Genomic DNA, 24178 nt, shown 5'->3' with positions numbered 1-24178 from the left:
GTCATTGGTATGAAAAAAAAATGAATGCAATTGGTTTGAAGGTTTAAAATAGCAAAGCTTCATGTTTTTCGTTAAATTAACAAGAAATTGATTTTAGACACACCTGCCCAAATTTTAGCCCTGGGATCATATAGCCACATCTTCAATTACTGCATTAACCTAATAAACAAGGTTCTTGCCCTCCAAGGAAAGATTCTGCAGAATGAGCAAATACTCTGGAGTTAAAAATAATGAAAAGAATGGCTTAGAAGATGCAGTCAATCAAATCAACAGACATATAACGTTAGACAATCAAACTGAGAAGAGAGCACATTTGTTCTCTGAAATCGCTGAAATGTGTAAATCTCTGAAATTCTAGACCTCAGATGGCTGTGAGTTTGCTAGCATTATATCTAAGTTACTGGACTAGCAGCAAGAGACCAGGACCATTGATTCAGAGGCATGAATTTGAGTCTCACCAAGGCAGTTAAATTCAAGTAAATTGTGGGCTGAAATTTAAAATTAAAACTAGTCTCATTTATTAAAATGTGAAACTAATGAATTATTTTAAAATACAATTGGGTTCACTCATATTTTTCGGAGAGAAAAATCTTCTTTCTTACCAACGTAGCTGACTTGAATTTAAATTTCTCCAGCTGTTGTGGGACCTGACTCTTATCTGAGAATGAGGGGTGTACAGTGTGCATAGTACTAACAAAATGTTAGTGTAGTTCTATGAAAGTACAACAAATAGGATTTTCCAGCCCAATATCCAATACCCAAAATCATGAGGCCTAATTTTCTTTTCCTGAGGTGACAGACAAGAACCATTTATGATCTTGTCCAAAAGTCTGCCATTCCAATAGTCATCACCCTCTTCTCGTTCAATGGAATATCATCCTATGTTAGAATATCAACCCCACTATCGCAAAGTAAGGTGAAAGACTTATCCCCCAACATTCTCAGAGGAAGGATACTATTGTTGGAATAAAAACAGATCATGTTGGAAGCACTCATCAGGCCAGGCACTGTGTGATGAAAGATTTAGACCTGTAACATTAATTTCGCTGCTCTTTCTATGGATATTGCCTGACCTGCTGAGCGTTTCCAGCATTTCCATTATTTCTGACTTAAAGTATCTGCAGGATTTTTCCCCAATACAATTACTGATCCGATCTTAATGTATGGAGTTCATGGAAGAGCATGTTTGCTCTAAGCAGGATTGGGTTCATTTCTAATACAGTATTTATCTACTTTTGTATTTCATTAGGCAGTTCATCATTTATTGTTGAATTAAATTATAATCTTAGGAATCTCAGTTTTGACAGAAGCTGTTTGCTCCATAATGCATGTGCCACAGTTGCAGCTAATTAGAACTATTTACATTTGTCCTGCTGCTGCCCTTTGTTTAGTGAAGTTATCTGTTTTATAGCAGATGGTGCAATAATGCATTTATAATCCTCACATCTGTTAGAGAAAGAACACTTTCCAGTGAATCCAAGTGATATTTTAGCCCAAAATGCCACACACATGGGAGTTGTCAATTTTTTACTTTCTTATATCTGCATGTTGAAGTTCTTTTATTTAAAAATAAATATTTATCTTTAAATTGCCTTTGCTCATAATGTTTAACATATGCTGAATATTACTGTTGAAATTATTTCTGTGATATTATTTTTGCTGAATCTTTTTAAAATTTTGCATATAAATTAAAACTGAAGCATTCATTTAGGTGAGCCTGGGAACTGGTATTTATTAACAAGTGAAGTTCTCCAGATCGATTCTTCAACAGGATTGGGAGTTACCAGGGGCACAGGGTCAACCACAGTCTATTATGAAATTCCAGGAGTTGTGAGAACCTATAGAGAGGTAAGATTTTCGTTATTTAAATTTGAGTTAACGTGCCTGATAAAGATGAGTCATTCATTGCAAGCCACTGCAGCAAATTATGAGAAAACTATTGACTTTTTAATCTTGCTTTCTTAGAGCAAATAACTTAATCACTATATTTTTTCTTAAGAGTTTATCAAAAATTTAAGAGGATAGAGAGATCACTTTCTCAAACTCATCTGGTTTGCTCATCAAATTTCATCTTATAAAATTCTGATTAAGTGGTTCATGTGGCCTTTAAAGTTCCAATTGTCAAAATAGAATAGAAAACCATCAAAGTTGAAGTGTACCAAAGTCTACATTGCTTTGAGATATATTACATGTGCTATTTTCAGATTAGAGTTGTGTCATGGATTTGTTATAATATGTAATAATTCTCCCATATTCATTTCAGATCACAGTTACTGGTGTAGGAAAGGTCTCCATTTATTTTCATGGTTTCAAACATATAATCGGCCTTCCTAGTTTTACTGTGTACAGATTTCTTGTGACTACAATGAACAAAGATAGTAGCCTCAGGGGTGAGTGCTCATTGTTCCTCTCCAGAGATGAGCAACTAAAATTGTACAGAGAGACTAAAAACTGGCTATTTTCAACTGAGCTGTAACTATACTTTCCCACCATAAGAAATATTAAATTTCCCCCACTGACACACGCTTATCTGGGAATTTATATTTGGAAATTTGCACCAAGGAATTTAAAATAGAAGAAAACATTAGCACTGTATGACTTTAATGTGGAAACTGAATTATATCAGCATAACCTGATAAAATTATTTTCCATTGTAATGATGAATATTAATTTATCTACATTATATCTTTATTATCTCTTTCTGCACTGGGTAATTCAATGTATAATGTTGTAATTTAAAAAAAAACACAAAATGTACCTGTTTGGCTGCAGCAAGCAAGAATTCTGATGCACATGTGTGTAGTTTTGGTCATGGCAATAAATTAATTATTAATTTCATTGCTCATCCTTGTTTTATCAGACACTTATATTTGCTTTGGTTAAAAAAAGCACGAGAGATTGAGCAATCAATGTTATTTCACGTTATTTAGCAAAATAGTTATTGTAGAATGAGAAAGTATAAAATTCTAACTGATATGGAAATAGTTAATCCAGAAAAGAAAACTTTAAATGGTGAAGTTAGAAGAATGGACAGAAAGCAACATTAGCATTGACATGGCAGTGCAGAGCAATAACATTGACATGGCAGTGCAGAGCAATAACATTGACATGGCAGTGCAGAGCAATAACATTGGCATGGCAGTGCATGACAATAACATTGACAGGACTTTCTTCCCAAGTGGTTATAACACAGCTATATTGAACTTTATTTATATTTCTTGCTGATGGAGTGCCATTTCTCCATTTCTTTTTCTCCTTCCCTCCTCCACCCTACTTGAAGCCGAGGGCTCGTGTTGAATTAGGTCTGGCCACCAGCATAATATTAAATGCTATGAAAGCATCGACATTTTTTAAAATTTAAAAGTAGACATACAGCACGGTAACAGGCCCTTTCGACACACGAGCTCGTGCTGCCCACTTACACCGAATTGACCTACAACCCCCGGTATGTTTTGAACAGAGGGAGAAAATGGGAGCACCTGGAGGAAAACCACGCAGATACGGAGAGAATGTACAAACTCAATACAGTCAGATTCGAACCCGGATTGCTGGCACTAACAGCATTGCGCTAACTGCTATGCCAACCATGTCACCACAATGTTTTATTTTTCCGTGTTTGTTAACTAATACATGTAGTTAACTAGTACATGTAATCAATTGTACACTAATGGTGTAATGACAGTTTATTTTTATTTTCCCCAGGAGACTGCAGTTTTGCTCAAGTTAAAGCTATGTCAAAACTCAACCCAGAATCAAATCTTGCCTGTTCTGTGCGGTTTAATAATATTGCATTACAAGTTGTAGCCGCCTCTGTTTTCTCTGTGGAACCTGAATTCATTGCAGATACAGGTAAATTAGTATTAAAGCTTTAATCGAGTCATGAGATCTCTGTCTGCTCTATGCCAATTTCAATTTTAAAATATTTAATAACCTAATGACATTTTTTCAGGTGTTACCATGACTAGCAAGGCTATCATTTATTTCCCATCCCTAAATCCCCTTGAGAAAGTGGTGATATGCCATTTTTAGAACTGCTGTCCTTCCAGTGAACATACCCCATACTTCTGTTGGATAAAGAGTTGCAGGATTTAAAGCCAACAACAATTAAACCATGGCAGTATATTTCCAAATCAAGATACTGTTCAACCTGGAAGTGAAATTTCAGGTAGTGGTGTCCCCATATCCCTGCTCTCTTTGTTCTACATAATGATACTGTACAACTTGTGGGTTTGGGCAACGTTTTCAGAGCATTCTAAGCAAGTAACTGCAGTATATTTTGCAGATAATGGTCTGCATTGCAGCTGTGGTACAACGGAGATGGAAGGAAGGAATTTTAATGATGGTGGATCTCAGTCAAGCGACAAATTTGTCACGGATCGTGTTGAATGTATTGAGTGTTTTTGGATCTGCACTTATCTGGGCAAGTGGAGAATAGCCACATTACTGATTTGTGATTCTAAACTTAAATGGGATTTACAATTAACCCATCTGATTGGGATGTGAAAGGAAACTTCACACAATGGACAAGGAAGGAGCATGAAAACTCCACAAATCATCACCCAGGATCAAGATCAAACACAGGTCCTAGAGTTGCGAGGTTGCCAGATCTAGCTATATTTTGGAAGGTGACATTCACAGAGATCAGTGGCAAGTGGCATTGAAACTTTTTTGACATGGCCAAATTTGTGGCAAACCTATTCTTTATGGATACAGTTCATTCTTCAAACATCTGTCAGATTTTCTGGTTTATTTATCAAAAGTGAAAGCAACATTAAAATATTTTTCCTGGACATAAGCAATTAAAAAAATCTACTCAAGTAGTGGGAACATATAATAATGTACAGTTTTCCCACTAATCACAAGAGGAGCTCGTTAAAACTTGTCGGAAGCTGGTCAGATTGGTTGTCATTGATTTCTTTTTCACTTTTGGCAGGACGTGTGGGATGACAACAGATAGTCAAAAGGTTGTACAAATGAGTAGTGTGCTAATTTACAATTAGATGTCTTGTAATTGGACAGGAAAGTTATAGATCAGCTAACAAGTGTGTTGTTGACAGGACCTATCTTAAGGTACTGAAAATCTCACTCATGTTTGCTCACAGCTACATAGTTATTCATACAACCTAGATAAGACTTCATGAGGGTATTGCTGCTTTCCAAGGTATTACTTTACTCTGGCATAACAGGCCATTTGTCTCCACAAACTGGGAGAGGTGAGTAATAGTGGATCAGGTTAGAGGCCAGCTGTGGCCTCCAACCTTGGCCGTAAAGATCCATTGCGGAAACATTTACGTTTCTGAGGTGGATGTTTGATTCTGTTTCAAAACAAAAGAACATGCTCCAACGGCTTTGTTGAGTTCCTAGGACTCTGTCCACGGGGATAATGGTTTAAAACGTGTAAAAATAATGTTGAAATCCTGAAAGATACTGTAAAATAAAGTTAATTATTTAACAGGCTTCAAGAAAAAAAATCCATTACATATACAAAAAAATTCAGTGTCAAACTGAATTTAAAATGTACTATAATTACAATTTGCAGTTTGTTGATATCCATAATAAGTGGTTTTCTTCATCCGATTTACAAAGACCCTTTCTAATTTTCAGGTCAATACAGCTGTTCAGTCACTATCAAAAATTTACCAGATTCTGTGCTTGAGGAGTTAAGCACAGGTGGAGACACCTATGTGTCCGTGAAAGCTTCTGTTCTCGGAGGACACTATGCAGGGCAAATTGGAAGAACAGAGATCCTTTTCATCCCTGGATTTTATATGAACCAATCAATTATACATCTTAGTAGTAAAGAACCAATAGTAAATATGACTATTTTTGGCATAGATAAAGTGTTGAATGAACTGGAGGTAAGCAATTAAAATACTGTTGAGTTCAATCTGCTAGGTATGGAATTACTGAACCAAGTCTTAGGATTTATGCATTATAACTTAGAGACAAATAGCAAATTTGTTACATACCATAAGTGGAAATTTGCTCGACAGTTGCATCCTTTTATGGAAACGTAACAGAACTTGCACCTTACAGTTGTTGGTTTCTGCAACCAATTTGAAATAAATGTGAGTCAATTCCCCGCCCATTAACTCCATGTTAAATTGCGTCCATGCGCGTGTGTGTGTATTAATTAATGATACAACCCATAAAACCTGTGCCACCAATTACATTCAATTGACCTAGCCACCCCATACCATTTGGAGAGTGAGAAGAAATCAGAACACCCAGAGAAAACTGGCACAGGTCACAGGAATATAGTTAGAGGCAGGTTCGAACTGGCGCTGTATCTTTGGCTTGGCTTCGCGGACGAAGATTTATGGAGGGGGTAAAAAGTCCACGTCAGCTGCAGGCTCGTTTGTGGCTGACAAGTCTGATGCGGGACAGGCAGACACGGTTGCAGCGGTTGCAGGGGAAAATTGGTTGGTTGGGGTTGGGTGTTGGGTTTTTCCTCCTTTGCCTTTTGTCAGTGAGGTGGGCTCTGCGGTCTTCTTCAAAGGAGGTTGCTGCCCCCAAACTGTGAGGCGCCAAGATGCACGGTTTGAGGCGTTATCAGCCCACTGGCGGTGGTCAATGTGGCAGGCACCAAGAGATTTCTTTAGGCAGTCCTTGTACCTTTTCTTTGGTGCACCTCTGTCACGGTGGCCAGTGGAGAGCTCGCCATATAACACGATCTTGGGAAGGCGATGGTCCTCCATTCTGGAGACGTGACCCACCCAGCGCAGCTGGATCTTCAGCAGCGTGGACTCGATTCTGTCGACCTCTGCCATCTCGAGTACTTCGACGTTAGGGATGTAAGCGCTCCAATGGATGTTGAGGATGGAGCGGAGACAACGCTGGTGGAAGCGTTCTAGGAGCCGAAGGTGGTGCCGGTAGAGGACCCATGATTCGGAGCCGAACAGGAGTGTGGGTATGACAACGGCTCTGTATACGCTTATCTTTGTGAAGTTTTTCAGTTGGTTGTTTTTCCAGACTCTTTTGTGTAGTCTTCCAAAGGCGCTATTTGCCTTGGCGAGTCTGTTGTCTATCTCATTGTCGATCCTTGCATCTGATGAAATGGTGCAGCCGAGATAGGTAAACTGGTTGACCGTTTTGAGTTTTGTGTGCCCGATGGAGATGTGGGGGGGCTGGTAGTCATGGTGGGGAGCTGGCTGATGGAGGACCTCAGTTTTCTTCAGGCTGACTTCCAGGCCAAACATTTTGGCAGTTTCCGCAAAGCAGGACGTCAAGCGCTGAAGAGCTGGCTCTGAATGGGCAACTAAAGCGGCATCGTCTGCAAAGAGTAGTTCACGGACAAGTTTCTCTTGTGTCTTGGTGTGAGCTTGCAGGCGCCTCAGATTGAAGAGACTGCCATCCGTGCGGTACCGGATGTAAACAGCGTCTTCATTGTTGGCTAATTGTTTCAAAGTATACTTCCACTTTGGATTTAATAAAGAATCCATGAGGAATTTTATGGAGGTTCTGAAGTTTTATGCATTGTGAACACTTGGTATTTGTGGAATCAAAGTGATTAGGGTTTAGAATATGCTGATCTAACCTGAAAAAGTTTTACTCAAATAATAATAATAACATTTAGTATTACTAATATCAGTATAGTAATGTTAAAAAAATAACTGAAGTATATTTCCTCTGGGGCAACACGGTTAACATAGCAGTTAACACAACGCTGTAACAGTGCCAGCAATCAGGACCAGGGTTTAATTCTGGCGCTGTCGGTAAGGTACATTCTCCTGTGACTATGTGGGTTTACCCTGGGAGTTCCAATTTCCTCCAACTGCTCAAAAACATACCAGGGATTGTTGTTCATTTGGATGTAATCGGGCGGCACTTGTTCATGGGCTGAAAGAGTCTGTTAAATAAATAAATTTTGTTGCCCTCATCTCTTACATAAACATATACCTATTACTGGGGCGAAAATCAAGCACCTTGTTTCAATATCGGCACTGGATTACTTGGCAACTCTGTTGTACAAGTCGTACTGGTTATTGTTGATGATGTTTAAAATTTTATATTTTAATTGTATTAAAATATTTATATTATCTCATTTAATTCAAATTTCAGGTGCGATGTCAATCACCTGCCATTGTTGTGAGTCAGCCTATGAAATCACGTGCTAAGCCCAGCATTGTTTACTCCCTTAGTACTGCCAATCTTAGCCTTCTTCAACAGGGATTTTCATGCACTAATGTCACTGTATCCAGCGCATTGACAAGGCAGTTGATGCACGTGGAAGTTGCAGTTCTGCGGAGTGGAGCCAACAGTGGTACAGGAGGCAAGATATAGCACCACCAGGGCAATATTACTTTTTCTTTCTACATTTAAGTGCATCTCGTTTAATATATTTATTTGATTTGTTCTTTCAGTCTTGGAACTGCATTTCTAGAAAAAAAAAACTGTAATTTTCTGTCAAAACCATCTTTCTAAAAGATTACAATGGATGAAATTAATATAGTGTGTCATAAAATATATTACTGCTAATTTTTTTCTGCTCTGTTCCTGGAGATTTTGTGTTATCCAATTAAGGAAGAGCAAAATCAGGTGAAAAAATTGAATCTTTTGAAACCTTCTGTTCCACCATCCCTGGATTTCCACAGGCTTTTACCTTCCTGGGGTCCGACCTTGCCTCCAGTTACTTGTGTTAGAAAGGGGGCAGGGATGGATGTTGGAAAGGCTGCTAAAACACCAGGAGCTGAAGAATTGGAAAAATTCCTGCAGATATGCTGAACTAATCAAGACAACGAGACCATAATTTTTTTTTTCTCTCAGGGATAACTTGACTGCTTTCCTTTCCCAGTCATTGCACCCCTCCATGATTTCAGCATTCAGCACAAGTTATCGTCCTCTCTGTGTGTCCATTATTTTCTAATCCTCTTTTTTTTCTTCATAGAATATAAATTCCCAAAGCAAAATACTTGCTCACTAATTGATCTTGCTATTTCAAATATCCTTGGTAATCCCATCATCCCAGTACATCTTTGTTCACTCTCTTCTCCCTGACAACTCTTCTGTTTCTGCCTGGGGGGTGAGGGGAGTTCCCCCAATTTATTTGCATTTTCAAAGTTGGCTAGTCTACTTTTTGCCCACTATTTCTGCAGGTACTGATCTGTTCTTTGCTCCCACCTTCTTCCCCATTGAAATAATTACTCTCTCTCTCTCTCTTTTCTTGGCTGGTTAAAAAGACTTTTATTCACTGTTCATCACCAATTTAATAGTTAAAATTTATATTTTTCTTTAAACATAAATCTTACAAAAATATTGAACATTACAGGCCATAATTCAATTTCAATTTCAATTTTGAAAAATTGACAGTGTGAGCGTACAAAGTAGATAGGTTAGTATATTCAGACACTCCAAAGTCACTGTACAATTAGTTCACTAATATTCATCTTTAAATAAATATAGTTTATTAGTATTAAAATGGAGTTAATATTAATTGAAATCCCTAATTAGATGAATTTGAAACAGGGATCAAATAACATATCTCGATCTTTCCATGAGAAATGAAAACATAAAACATTCTACAGTTTCAAAGAATTTTGAATGTTTAACTATTTCACATGTAAGTAACTTTTAAATAATTACATGCAGTCAGAAAAGATGAATGTGATATGAATTTTACCAGCCTCATTTTGTATAGGTTAAAACCGCTGACAAATTTAAACTATTTGCAAGACAAGAATGTGATTTAACCAAGTGTAGGTTATTGTTTAGAATCATTGTGTGACAATTTAATGACCTCAGTCTAACTAAGGAAAGGTTTTTTTTTCCCCTATACATTATAGTTGATTTATCCTTTGAAGAACCTACTTTCTTTGAACAGTTAGTGGAATCCTACCAGGTGTTGATGTTTACTTTGTTTGCAGTTCTGGCTACTACAGCAATCATCTTTATTGGTAAGCACCTCCTTAAGTATTGTCAGTGGGTACTTTCACTGTGCCATATGCAAAGAAAGATTTCTTGTAAACTTGAAAAACAGGCTACCAAGTCACAAGCTTCTGCCACAGGGCAAAAGAAAGCCTTTTTGCAGCTGATCTTTGCACAGGGTTTTAACAAATTGAAAAAAGCCAGCTTCCATTGCTGCAACAAAAAGGGCATGGTTGTGTTGAACACTGATGCCACGATGAGAAGAGCAACATAACTGGAAACCTGTGTCAGTTTACTGTGCAAACTTCTGCCACAGTCCATAAAAATATTGTCAAAAGCCTTGCTAAAGTGCACATAAACCACATCGATTGTCCTGCCTTCATCATTTCTCAAAAAATTCAATCCAGTTTGTGAAAATGATCGCCACAGAAAACCATGTTGACACCTTCACATACAATAAATCCTGTCTCTTAGAATTGTTTTTCCAATACATTCCCAATTATTGACATTATTGATATTAAACTCACTGACCTGGAGTTTACTGGGTTATCCCTGTTACCCTTTTGACAAGGGAACAACATTAGCTATCCTCCAGTCTTCTGGTTTCTTACCCATGCCTAAAAGAGTCACGTTGAACTGGGGATTACTGGAAATTTTCTTCATTTGCTCATATTATCTTTAAGGCATAGATATTTTAATATCATCCATGTACTCCAGGAGAGTTTCTGAGATACCTGCTACCTTAGCAGATACGAGCGGCTGTTCTAACACCTATCCTTTTCAATTGCATGTGGTTGGTAGCCATACAAAGCTATAATATGTTAATTCTTACTTTCTAGTCTGATATTGCAAATGTCCTTATCCAACATGAAATCTGTCTACCACTTCATCATGTCTAGCTTACTTAGTAATATTTTGGCCGTCATCCTTAAAATGGAAATCAATAAAGCAATTGAGCAGCCATCCTGAAAGATTCTGGAAATGCCTGTCTGTTCAAAACTCCAACATGTGTACCCTTGAAATTTTTAAATTTGTGTTATCTGTTACAGTGAATTTTTTTTTAAATTTTACCCAGAAAGCACAGAAGCTGAGAGAATAACTTTATTGGTTGAATGGAAGATGTAGCAGTGAAAATTAAGCAGACGATAACAAACTAGTAGTCTGGAGTTGTGCAGGGAATAAAATAATGATCACAACTTATTTTTTTCTTGTAGCTTATAATGCCTTCTTGACAAGGATACAGACTATTCCAGTAATATATGTTCCAGCATCACCACAGTCAGGTAAATGTAGAGAGTTTTAGCTATGGTTTTTGCCTGGGACTTTGGTTATATTAATAATCAAATGTAATTGTGCCCATTGTGGAATTTGCTGAACAAGAAGGTAAACTTTATACTGTCATGGTTCTGGACTGGGCATTGCCAGAGTGTCATGCAGAGCTGCACCAAAACCATCTGTAAACAGTACCAAACTTCACCAGAGGATTCTCACTGTATCATGCTTCAGTTACTTTACATTACAGGATGGTATCCAATTCTGAGCAATGCAATTTTCCCATTACTGTATAGCATTGACCTTCCTCTGTCATGGAGAAATCCTCCCACACAGTTTTACAATGTGATTTCAAATGGAATTGATTGATTCAGAAATAAATCATCCACATTTTTATTGTGTCTCATAGTTTCGATGGACCAAAAAAAAATGTTGCATAGCATGATACAGTTAGCATAGCAGTTAGCGCAACACTTTTAAAGTGCCAGCAACCAGGGTTCGAATCCCACACTGTCTGTAGGAGTTTCTACGTTCTCTCTGTGTCTGTATGGGTTTCCTCTGGGTGCTCTAGTTTCGCCCACCGTTCAAAACATACTAAAGATGTATAGTAGGTTAATTGGTCACATGGGTTTATTTGGGTGGCATGGACTTGTGGGCCGGAAGGGCCTATTATTGTGTTGTATCCCTCTAATTAAAAAAATACATTAAAATTGCACTGAACTACAAACTTGATGGATTTTAAGCTACAGTCGTCTGAGAGAGAACAAATGCTTCCAAGTGACCCTGGTAATAATGTAAATGGAGTCAGTCTCCACGGCATTGTACATAAAGATCTGAAACTCCAATAGCTTTTAGATGATCGAGGCTTGGAAGCCAAGAGTACATTTTGCATTCAGGTTTATCAGACATTTAGCAACAAAGTCATTGGTCCTTTAAAATATTTTTTAAAAGCATTGCAGTCTAAGTGATTAGACAGGAGTACATTGTAAATACAAGCAATTGTTTTACTTTCTTTCTGAAATTGGCACTACTCTTGACTTGGTAAAGGTTGCTAGCCCATCTTTGAGTTTTGAGGCCAGAGCAATTTCTCCAATGACACAGAATCATACAGCACAGCCAATCATGTCTATCACAGCCATCAAGTCCTCTCCATCCCAATCCCATTTCCTAGCTTTTGGTTCATAGCATGGCAGGCCTCGGTGATTCAAGTGCTCGTCCAGGTGTTATTTAAATATTCTTTGACTACCTGCCACCACCACCACAGGCAGATTGCTGCCAACCTCTAGATGAAAAAAATCCTCATGATGCCTTCTGAATCGTCGTTTTCCCTGTGACATCTCTGCCACAGGGAAAATATTCATACTGTCTATCTTATCTGTGCCCCATAATTTTGTATGCCTCTTTTAGGACACCCCCCCCCCCCCTCACCATTTCCTCCTCAGCTCCAAGGAAATCAAACCCATCTTATCCAGTTTCTCCTAATAGCTGAAATATTCCATCCCAGGAAATATCCTGGTAAATCTTCTCTGCATCCTCCAAGGATTTATATCCATTTCCCAGCTAATGAGGGCAAGCATCGCTATGCCTTCTTCACCACCCAATCTATCTGCGCTGTCACCTTACAGTTTCCAAGGTGGCTGATAAGTCAGGATACTAGTTTTTGCATAGTCCTCTTGCTATTAACATCGTAGTCTGAAATAAAATGAGAAAATGCTCAAAATATATAGCAGATCGGTCAGCACCTAAGAAAGAAAAGGAGTAAATGTTTTGGGTCATTGATTTTCCATGATGAAATGTCTGAGTGATTTTTTTTATTTCAGACTGTAACATCATTTTGTTTTTTGGATTTTGATTGGTGTAGGTTTTGCCACTACTAGATTTGGGAATCATGAACTTCCTTCCCAGGGTAGTATATTATGAGTTTACAGAGACACTTTACATCATAAGAATCAATATAGCAGTTTCTAATATGCTAAGATAAGCGTATACAGAGCCGTTGTCATACCCACACCCCTGTTCGGCTCCGCTCCATCCTCAACATCCATTGGAGCGCTTACACCCCTAACGTCGAAGTACTCGAGATGGCAGAGGTCGACAGCATCGAGTCCACGCTGCTGAAGATCCAGCTGCGCTGGATGGGTCACGTCTCCAGAATGGAGGACCATCGCCTTCCCAAGATCGTGTTATATGGCGAGCTCTCCACTGGCCACCGTGACAGAGGTGCACCAAAGAAAAGGTACAAGGACTGCCTAAAGAAATCTCTTGGTGCCTGCCACATTGACCACCGCCAGTGGGCTGATAACGCCTCAAACCGTGCATCTTGGCGCCTCACAGTTTGGCGGGCAGCAACCTCCTTTGAAGAAGACCGCAGAGCCCACCTCACTGACAAAAGGCAAAGGAGGAAAAACCCAACACCCAACCCCAACCAACCAATTTTCCCTTGCAACCGCTGCAATCGTGTCTGCCTGTCCCGCATCGGACTTGTCAGCCACAAACGAGCCTGCAGCTGACGTGGACTTTTTACCCCCTCCATAAATCTTCGTCCGCGAAGCCAAGCCAAAGAAAAAGAAAAAGAAAGATAAATAGTTTTGATAAAGGTAGAACATGAGCATATTGATCTAAATGCAAATTTGTCTTGTAGCCTTCATATATCAAACAAAATTAAAACCCTTTCTGTCAAAAAATGTGATATGGATGTATTTCATGCAGACAATATGAGTTAATGAAGGCTTATTTTATCTTTTTTTCTTTTTTTATATATAGATTACAATTCAACACCTCGTTGCAATAATCCCCGAAGGCAATATCTGCAGTCTTGGCTGTGGAGTGTACGTTAACAAACACTCATGAGAAGGAAGTGCAATTATAGTTGCTAGCTCACAGTAAGAATCACTTTTGTAAAATATGACTGCAATTTGTCAGCTGTGTTTAAAATTCAAACAGCCGATCTTGTCCTCATTAAACTACTTTTTTAGAAGCAGACATCTAAATTATGGCACTGACTGCATTTGATGCAGTTATAGTAAAGATTTTAACTTCAGGGTATGATGAGATTCATTAAGAGTTTCATCTGTAATCCAAGAAATTATCCTCCCAATATGGTCTTCATTGCCACTCATAGCTTGATTTATACCCTGCCTTGGGAGGGAGCATGAATTTTGTCAATATTTGGTAGCCTAAATTTAGCATAATTACATTGAATTTCAGGAATATAACTGGCGCGTTTGAGGAAGTGTGCCAAATTTGTCACAGCTGTGGAGGATGTAATTTCTCACTAAAAAGAAAAATTACACCGCATTGGTTGTTATTTTTGTATCAAACTTTTAGGTGATGACCCGATGTGAGTGGTAAATGAACAATCACCACAATTTGTTCAGAAACAGAATACCCTTCACCAACTGAAAATTGTTGTTCTTTATTGCATTTTATAAATTCAATAGTTAAGTTTTTTCGGCAAAAAAAAATGGTGTATTGCTCTTCTCTCTTTATTGTAATCTATCCCATGATTGGACGCTGCATAATATAAATATTTTAGTCATGCTACCTTTGTGCTGTTCCAGGATTTGATGTTATAGAACATTTAGCATTGATTGTTATAAGACTCGAGGATGTTTTATTGTTGTAGGTAATTGAAGATTGAAGGTTGAAAATTCAGAGGGTAATTTACAACATGTTCCTTTTGCACTTAGAATCTGAAATTTGGTACTAAACTTTTTGATTCATGTTTACTTGACTTCATACATTAGGAGTAAAACATTTTTTTATTTGATTCTAACTTGCAGTGTAGCAGGTTTATAGTATAACTAACAATTTAACAAATATCTTTTGCACATCATTAAGAATAAATCCAGCTCACCAAAAGTTCAAGTTAAAAGGATGATTTCAAGATGTTTTTGACATTACAAAATAATTAACTGGAGCTCTTTCTCAATGAGCGTTGGTTTAAAAAGGGCTCTCCAATTGGTGCCTGTCGTTTTCTTCTCTGTCTAAGCTGCATCAGCTTTTTTTCGTATCGACATATTAAGTTAACCCTCAGAAAAATTAAATACACATCTTGTTGAAGCTTCTTAGTACATCCAAATGAATGATAAAATATCCTTAGCCAGAGCCAAGAGAAAAAAAAATCTAATTTTCTCTTATTTTTACCTCAAATTGTTGATCTCTGATGAGGAATCTCTTGTTTCCTAAGTCACTTTCTAATAAGGCAACCAGGTACCATAGACTTTTTTATATCTGATCTATTAAATGGTACATTATTGGAAGTGATTAGAGGACTAAATCATCTCCTTTCAAACAAACATTATCGCAGATTAAATGTACCATTTGTGTGAGACTTGGAATCCAAACTTTATTTGATTCTTTTTCATGATATTTTGTAAATCCAGAGCAATCTGAACTAGATTTAACTTTGGAGTTTGAAGATCCTTCATAAGTAATTCTTAAAGGTCAGTCTGATGAATTATTGCTTTCAAATGGTGCTGATGGCAAACGCCACATTTTCTTTCAACTTTTTTTTTAATTGTTTTTAAAGCAAAACATTAATACATTTGTCATTGGTATGTTTGAGTATCTTTTTGGGGATAATCCCATAATTTTAAGTTAATGATTTTACAAGTGACATTAAAAATAAGTTAGTTATTTCTGACAATGTGTCTGATAATTTTAAGTCATGAAGTAGTAGATGCAATCATACATAAAAGAAAAAAACTCAAATCCAACCTACTCATCCACAGGGAACCAGATTTTACCCTCATGGTCTTCAAGGATACTGTTTTCCCATTCCAATCTCCTTTTGATTTCTTACACCATCAATTATCAAAAACTCATTCTAACATTGTTGAAAAATGGACAATGCATAATAAAGTTTACACCGCCACTTGCTTGTTCACAGCACACTCAAACTGCGACTCGCAAACCACATGCGGCTCTTTGACATGTAATGTGTTACTCGTAGAACTATGGCTGAGACAGGAATTGTATGAGCTGGTGGTCACAGTGGTAGTTTTGGCATTATTGTGCTATTTGTGGCTGTGTTGAAGGCAGTGAAATTAATGGAGTGTTAGTGTGATCCAGGCCGCCCGCCCTCTGGAGTTCCCAACATCGGATCCTCACCAAGGCCATCCACCCATCCGAGCTCCTGATGCCCTGACCGCAGACTCTCACCGAGGCCCCAGCCGCCTGCCCATCTGAGCTTCTGATGCCCTGACCGCAGTCTCTTGTTGAGGCCCTGTTTGCCCGCCCACTGGAGGACCTAGAATGCAGACTTGCCACGTGGTCCCGCCACCCGCTCTAATTTGGTCGCTCCCGTTCTAGTTTGTACATGATTACTGTGATTTCCAACTGTATATTTTATATTTTTATGAATGATCTTTTCTCCTTCAGTGAACTTGGCAACACTGAACCTCGTACTGCAAGCTTGAAAATAATGAGATAGATTTGTTTCCTTGTGGGCATCCACAATGGAAAAGGTATTTCAAAAATTCTGACATACGCAGCTCAAAGTTTTTGGATTATTCAGAGATTTGTTGTACACACTCAAATTTTTGATGAACCCTTGTCTATTGCAATAAAGGGGGTTAAGGGGGAGGATGGTTGAAGTTGAAATGTATCCATCTCTCTTTTAACCAGTAGATGGCAATCTAATCCCAGTAACCGCATACATGCAACAAGCAGAATCGTCATTAACAATGGCCCTAATTTCAGATGGTCAATCACAGGATTTTAAAAATATTGTTTTTGCAATAAACAAGGGTAGCTTTTGACATTTCAAATTTTCCCTCCACATAGTTTACTTCAGAATGGCAATTTGTGGATTTTGAGATTCAGAAGCTAAAGACTTTAGGAACTGAAAGGAGTTAGCAAACATTTTTGGAGGGGATCAGGAAATGCAGCTTTTAATGGCTAATAATCTGCAATAATGATTGCAATCTACTGCATCACCATCCAGAAATTATACCTGATAACCCTGATAAGGTGATGCAGTTGTGTTTTCAGATTCAATTTGATCATTACTGTCACAGGGCTTGCGATCTTTCATGATAGAATCATTTTAAGTCAATACCCCTAAGATGTTCACTCCTTTCCTGAGGGAACTGTCTATTTATTCTGCATAGGCCCCTCATAAAATATATATAGCCAAATTCTATCTCCTTGATTTAAAAAAGATCTTTCTTTGAGGCTAACATTTTTCATAGCTGGTGAAATTATTCAAATCTATTCCACTCCTTCCAAATCAATTGCATCTTTTCTCCAATATAGTGACCATAAATGGTTCTCAAGCTGAAAAAAAAATGCCTGATCTTGCATTGAAAACTGTATGCCTTCTCTTCTGACTCATTTGTCTGTGATGTTGAGCTTTTGCATATTCATCTGGAAAGGCACAGAAATAAGAGGGCAGCCAGTGAAGGTACACAGTTCATAGCCTCCCGATACATGGATAACATCACCATTTTCTGCTTGTCATATCAAAGCTTCCCAATACATGGACCACTTCATTATTTTCTGCTTGGATCCACAGTTGGTCTGCATGTTGATTAGTGTGTGCAACCAGTTTGAGCTGGCCTTGGGCCAAAGTTAGTTGCAGCAAGAGTGAGGGCAGGTTATTTGGCCTGACCATCTGCCATTCCTTTCCCCATCAGGTTCAGATGTCTGGTTGTGATTTTGCTTTGGAAGGTGGGTGCAAAAATTAGAGTAAATATCCAAGGTGAAACAGAACTTGGCATGTGGAGTGAAGCTTCTGGTCATTTGATGCTCTTGGTATTGCAGTATGTAGACCTCCTGTGCTAAGGCAGATACCTGACCCATTTTCTACTCCAGTTGGAGATCCATAATGGTTCACATCTATCAAGTCCAGATGTACAAATCTCCAGTTGTTTGATGCCGAATCTATGTGGGTTAACCAGCTAATTTAGCAGGTCTGTTCCCAGTAATCATGCGATGTGAAATGAGTTAAATTCAACTAGGCTCTGACACTTGGTTGGGGGCAAGTGTCAAAGCCCAGCCAGGTTAACTCATTAATCATCTTCTAGCAGTGTGAAAACACAACCTGCTCTCACGTTGTCACCACTGGGTGCAGGACCCTCCCTTAAAATTCTGGGTTGCCGACTTATCAGTAAAATAATACTGCAGTGGGAAAGGCTTCAGAGGTACAACAGGCCTGGTAAGTTTTCCCATGACCTCGGAGGGTGTGACCTGCTGAGTATCTCCAGAATTGTGCTTTTACTTCAACCATTGTGTCCGCAGACTTTTGTTTTTTGCTTCCAGTTGTTACTTAGTTCTTTAAGACATTTTTTACACTTAGTATTGCATGCAAAGATTAATAGGCTTTAATTGCTATAAACTTACAGGCATCTCTTACATGCTGTTGGCCCAATTCCAAGGCAATTCTGAGGGAAGGGATTGAGTGGTACCTCCTTTATTAGGAATCCTGAGGGGGAGGAGTTACAGCATCAGGGATGGGACAGCCTGCCTGGCGGGGTGAAGCAACAGAATCCATTCAGTCTATTTACAGGTTCAGCCTGTCCAGTGGTTGTGGTACACTGTCGGTCAGAAGCAAACACACAAAACCAAAAGACTACATCAGGCTTTATTCGACATAATCTTCCACAGAGCCAGCTGTGAGGAGTGCTGCTGTAAACTCTGAGAGTGTCTTCAAAGGGCTGGCTCAGGCTTATATCCCAGAGGGTGATTGACACCCGACCGGGTGGGGCTTGGTCTATTCAGGTCGGCTGATTGACACCTGGCCAGGTGTTGTCTTGTCCCCATGCTCTTCTGCAGGCACAGAGGTTTCCACCTGCATTAGGCAAGTGGTGTACCACCACAGTGGTTTTGTTCGTCAAACTGACTGTCGCACTGCCAGCTGTGGCTCCTGTGCAGTGCTCTTTGTGACAACCTGCAATGCATATGGCTAAACAGAATCAATTAGGGCTGGGTCTTGGGGGGGATGTGGGTTTGGGTTTGGGCAGTGCAACTGGTGCCAATGGTGGGGTCAGATACCCCACTGTGCCCCAGTAGTCATGGGGGGGGGGGGTGTTGGGGATGCAGGTCGATCGACTGTTCAGCCAGTGCCTCATTTGTGGTGGCTCCTGCATGTGCCAGGTCACAGACAGAATCAGTGTCTCTCCGCCCATTCTGGTTCTGCACATAGGCATACTGGGGGTTCGCGTAGAGGTGGACCTTCTCAACCGGGGGTCTGGTTTATGGGTTCTGGTATGTCTCCAGAGTAGCACAGGCCCTGGTGTCGTCGGCCAGTGCGATGCTGACCTCCTGGGGAAAGAATAATTTTTCATGTGGGGGTAGCATTTGTTACAGTTCAGAGGAGGGACCTGGTCGCATGGAGATTACACAGGGACTTAATAACTGTGGCTGTGGTCATATGTGGCCAGGGGATGACGAATGGGAATCATGAGTATTCGTCAACAATGTTTTTTATATTTTATTTTGATTTTACAAACATACAGTACCAAAGTTACCATCACAGATAAATAATTAAATGTGAATTAATCATTGGTACATGTTCCAAACATAGCCCCTCTCCCCTCCCCCCCCCCCCCCCCACCAACAAAACCCTAACTAAATGAAGAAAAAAGAAGAGAGAAGGAAAAAGGAAGAGAAGAAAGAAGCTGTTGAGATCTGGAATCCAATTCCACAAAAATTATTTTTGTTTTGATGTCAACAAAAGGAAGAAAAATGAAGAGAAGAAAAATAAATAGAAAAAATGTTATTTATTAAGTAATTAACCCTACATTTTGTAGGTAAGGTGATTGTCTCCAGGCGAACACAATGCCTGTGTTTGAACGGACTATTTCCAAAAGAGAATAAGACTTCCAGGAAACTGCCATACATTTCCTGACCACTGCCAATGCAATTCTAAGAAACTAATTGATACTTAGCCTCACTTTAGGTCTTCCATCCACAATATTTCCTAAGAGAAACAATTCTGGGCTTAGAGACAATTGTTTTCCAATAATTTGATTTAGTAAAATTCTTAAATATTCCCAGAAGGGTTTCAATTTGGAACCTGACCAGGTAGAATGTAAGTACCTGTTTCTTCCCCACATCTAAAACATATATTGGAAAAGTTCGAGTTTAATTTATGGAATTTTTGCGGGGTAAGATATTGCACCAGCCTAATATCTTGCATTAATAGTATTGGTTATTCAATCATGACGTAAATTCAACCAGGTCTTACCATCAATAATTATATTCCAGTCTAATTTCCATTCATCAACAATGTTGAAAAAATACAAGTTCAGGTTCGTGGAAGGAAGGGAGTCTTGAAATCCATACTTAGATGTTTGAAGGGACAGGTGGCCTTGATCAGGTGAGCTTTCTCTCACCGGTAGAAGTGTGGCTTGCACTCTGCACAGACTGGGAAGCTTATGGGTCAGCTCTCTGATGTCCTCAACTAAGTATGGGAGGTTGCGGGCTCTCGCAAAGTGATAGAGCCTGGTGATCCTGGGGTGTGAGTCTGCTTGTGTGTTTGTCGGCCACCCAGGAGATATCTGGCGTAGATTTCATTCTTCGGGGACAGGTACTGCTTTTGCAGGATCCCCGTAGCCACTGAGTACGTCTCACAGTCCCTGATCATCTGGAAAACATGGTGGCAGACTGTGCAAACAACAGGTCTCTTGTCGACTTCTTCCCAAATATGTCGCCTCAGGCAGTGCCAGCCACTGGTCAAATTTTATGGAGGCCCCGGGACCCAGCTTCTCCACTCAAATAACCTTATCCATGGCACGAAAGTACAGCGATTAAATGCAGCGCTATCCATTAGACCTGACAGACCATAAATCAGATGAACAGGCTTTAATCCCTATAAATGTACAGGCATTTCTTACATGCTGTTATCCCAATTCCAAGGCAGTAGTGAGGGAGGAGGCTGCACCATGCATGTAAGACAGTGTTCCACCACGGGGAAAATCTAATTTGTGCCATGTACAAAATCTGTTATGAAAACCCCTAAACATTCAACAGTCAAAAAGGACCAAGCCCACATTGCAAGCATTAAAGTAAAGTCAGGCCACGCAGCTTCCTTAATGCAAAGATAACAGGCTTGAAATGTTGGTTATGCATCCATTTTTGCCATATTAAGAGTTTGTCCAGCACTGTCCGCAGACTTTGGTGCTTTTAAACTTTTGCAGGCTTGAAAGTTTGCGCATGCAATGTGAGTGGGTCCAATCACATGACCATTGGCTGAATGATCTGTCAATCATCCGGATTGACGTGGGCGGCCATTTTGCAGGCGGGCCGACGAGCATGTGTGGTTGAAACAAAATGGCGGCGATGCGAGGCGGGTTCGTCGGGAAAGCTGCGGCGAAGCCGGCTCCCTGAAGGGGCGAGGGGGGCAGGAGGTCCTGTCTGGCCGTTCCCCCGTGTTGGTCGCGGCGATTTGTGCAGCGATGGAGCGGCTGGCGCCGTTTGGCAGTGAGTAGGCCCCGACTCGCCGCGGCACCGAGGCCTCCCCCGGGAAGAGGGAGTGGGGGGGATCTGGCCTCACACCGAGCCCACCCGGGCAGAGGGAAGGGGTCCGGGATCCCACCGGAGCAGAGGGAGGGGGTCCGCGATCGCCCCCGGGCAGAGGGAGGGGGTCCGCGATCGCCCCCGGGCAGAGGGAGGGGGGGTCCGCGATCGCCCCCGGACAGAGGGAGGGGGGGTCCGGGATCCCCCCCGGGCAGAGGGAGGGGGGTCCGCGATCGCCCCCGGACAGAGGGAGGGGGGGTCCGGGATCCCACCCGAGCAGAGGGAGGGGGGGTCCGCGATCGCCCCCGGACAGAGGGAGGGGGGGTCCGGGATCCCACCCGAGCAGAGGGAGGGGGGGTCCGCGATCGCCCCCGGGCAGAGGGAGGGGGGGTCCGGGATCCCACCCGAGCAGAGGGAGGGGGTCCGCGATCGCCCCCGGGCAGAGGGAGGGGGGGTCCGGGATCCCACCCGAGCAGAGGGAGGGGGGTCCGGGATCCCCCCCGGGCAGAGGGAGGGGGTCCGCGATCGCCCCCGGGCAGAGGGAGGGGGGTCCGAGCTCACAGAGAGCCCCCCCCCCCCCCCCCAGACAGAGGGAGGAGTTTCAGGCTCACACCAGTTGAGCTCAGTTGAACTCTTGTGGGTTGACTTCCCCTCCTTCTCTCTGCAGCAGCAGTAACCACATTGTGATGCAGCTGGCCTGGATGCTCTCAATAGCTCCTATTAGAAAGTTGACATTGTCGCCTTGCCTGCTTCAGTCTTCTCAGGAAGTGCTGTTGCGCCTCCCCAACAAGTGAGGAGATGTTGAGTGTCCACGATAGGTCACTAGTTCAGTGAACTCCAAGGAATGTGTTTGCTCTCCACTCTATCTACTACAGAGTTGTGGATGTGCAGTGGAGGGTGGTCATTCCTGGTCCCCCTGAAGCCCACGATCATTTCCTTCTTCGAGCCCATGTTGCGACTCACGCATCATTTCACGAGATTTTTCACCTCTTCTATGTTGCTGAGCAGAGAATATTTCATTGTTGCTGATGAGGCCAACTACTGTCAGCTGGATCTGGCGATGCAGTCATGGGTCAGTTGAATGAACAGGAGCGGGCTGAGCACAACAGCCCTGAGGTGCGCCAGGGCTCGACCTTCTGCTAGTGACCCAGACAGACTGTGATCTTTCAGTTTGGAAGTCCAGGGTCTATTTACAGAGAGGGGTGTTGAGTGCCAGCATGGACAGCTTCTCCACCAGCCTCTTGAGGAATGATCATTATAAACACCAAGCTGAAGTCAATGAACGACAGCCTGGCATATGAGGTATCGTTCTCCAGGTGGGCAAGGATGGAGTGAAGCGAAAAGACTAGAGCTGCTTCTGCTGCTACTTGTCCAAGCTACCTTGAGGCCCTCCCAAAACTGCTGGAGAAATGCAGTAGGTTACACAGCATCCTGCACTTTCTCCAGTTCTTTCGTGGATTGCACTTGTCCCCAGCATCTGCAGAATTTCTTTGTTTAGCACCTATTGCAGCAAATAGGCAAACACAATACTAAAACCTGTGGGTTTCCCTCCATTTGCATGCATTTCTGACTTGGAAATGTATCAGCAGGCATTCATTCTTGCTGGTTTCTCAATCAGTGTGATAAGGGCAATCTACTGGCACCTCTAAGTAGGTCATTCAGCATTAGTGGAAGAAAAGTCGTTGAGTTTTTGAGCATTACTGGGAGAAAAAGGTTGAATTTTTGAGCCAAAACCCTTTATTGAGGCGCTTCAGCTCAAATCTTTTCAATGTGTTCTGTGGTTGCAATCTTTTATATCTTATAAGCCTCATTGAGAAATATCTCTGCTTCCCCTGCTGTGAAAAGCTTAAAAAGTAAGGAGCATAAAATCAAGGTGGGATAGAATGACTGGTCTAGATCTTAAGAATTCTCTACCCAAGAAAATGTTGCGATCACTTAAAATTTTTAAGAAATTAAGATTATGAAAGTGTTGAGATTGGGTAGAAAAATAAAGTTGAGGCCAGAATCATATTAAGTGGCTGAGATAACGTGTGTCCTCATAATACTCCCACTTGTTATTGCAAATAAATTTAACGAGATTCAGTAAAGGTAAACCTGAAATACAACAGGTGGTTCGGCATTGGAGGGGAGATTTTTTGGTTTGAGATTTGTTTAATTACTCACAATTGCAGTGTTTTAGTTCTGAGACGACTCGGCATGGTGGTTCATTTCTCAACAATCATCCTGCTAAAACTATAACGTTGGATGTTTTTAAAAAGCTGCGGTATTTGGTCGAGCACCTTCATGCAGTCAGAGCACCATATGGTCATTGCACCTGAGAAATTATCTTATCAAGTCATGAGGCTGTGCTGAGAATATAACAAAATGAAGCAAGTTTTAAATCTCAGCAAAAATATTCTGAGCTACTTTTGTGTGACGATGTCTATTTTTCAGCCACTGAGCCATATAGTTTTACCTACAAAGAGACAAATAACAATCCTGATTTGTCTTCAGATCCCCTTTGAAAAATACGCCCCTTCCCTACTTATTCAGCATGGATAGTATACAACGAACACCAGCACAAAAGGCTTATTCAACATGA

At 40.8% G+C, this 24178-nt stretch overlaps 2 protein-coding genes and 1 long non-coding RNA gene across 10 annotated transcripts in view; 2 read left to right on the top strand and 1 right to left on the bottom strand.

The window, feature by feature from the left end:
- LOC138749260 (nuclear pore membrane glycoprotein 210-like) overlaps positions 1-15750 on the top strand; it is a 102417-nt gene extending 86667 nt beyond the window's left edge. For 3 of the 4 annotated variants that reach the window (XM_069910424.1, XM_069910422.1, XM_069910425.1), the window contains 8 exons: positions 1712-1848; positions 2264-2390; positions 3703-3849; positions 5605-5858; positions 8062-8272; positions 9783-9893; positions 11079-11147; positions 13900-15750. In XM_069910424.1, the coding sequence (XP_069766525.1) occupies positions 1712-1848; positions 2264-2390; positions 3703-3849; positions 5605-5858; positions 8062-8272; positions 9783-9893; positions 11079-11147; positions 13900-13973 (1130 nt within the window). In that variant the 3' untranslated portion in view covers positions 13974-15750. The remainder of the gene's footprint in view (positions 1-1711; positions 1849-2263; positions 2391-3702; positions 3850-5604; positions 5859-8061; positions 8273-9782; positions 9894-11078; positions 11148-13899) is intronic. The other variant, XM_069910423.1, reaches the window with a different exon arrangement.
- The window catches only part of LOC138749265 (uncharacterized), a 28563-nt gene extending 6716 nt beyond the window's left edge, over positions 1-21847 (bottom strand). Inside the window, exons 1-2 of the long non-coding RNA XR_011348516.1 lie at positions 20327-21847; positions 5970-6046 (exon numbers count right to left, since the gene is read on the bottom strand). This is a non-coding gene — a long non-coding RNA (uncharacterized lncRNA). The remainder of the gene's footprint in view (positions 1-5969; positions 6047-20326) is intronic.
- tada2a (transcriptional adaptor 2A) overlaps positions 21378-24178 on the top strand; it is a 34220-nt gene continuing 31419 nt past the window's right edge. For 4 of the 5 annotated variants that reach the window (XR_011348515.1, XM_069910437.1, XM_069910440.1 and 1 more), the window contains exon 1: positions 21378-21561. Coding sequence is in view for 4 of the 5 variants with exons in the window: in XM_069910437.1 (XP_069766538.1) it covers positions 21537-21561 (25 nt within the window). In the remaining variant the exon portion in view is untranslated. The remainder of the gene's footprint in view (positions 21562-24178) is intronic. The other variant, XM_069910436.1, reaches the window with a different exon arrangement.

Source organism: Narcine bancroftii, chromosome 14, assembly GCF_036971445.1.
Source record: "Narcine bancroftii isolate sNarBan1 chromosome 14, sNarBan1.hap1, whole genome shotgun sequence".
Lineage (NCBI taxonomy): Eukaryota > Metazoa > Chordata > Chondrichthyes > Torpediniformes > Narcinidae > Narcine > Narcine bancroftii.
This window is presented reverse-complemented; position numbering and strand designations above follow the sequence as displayed.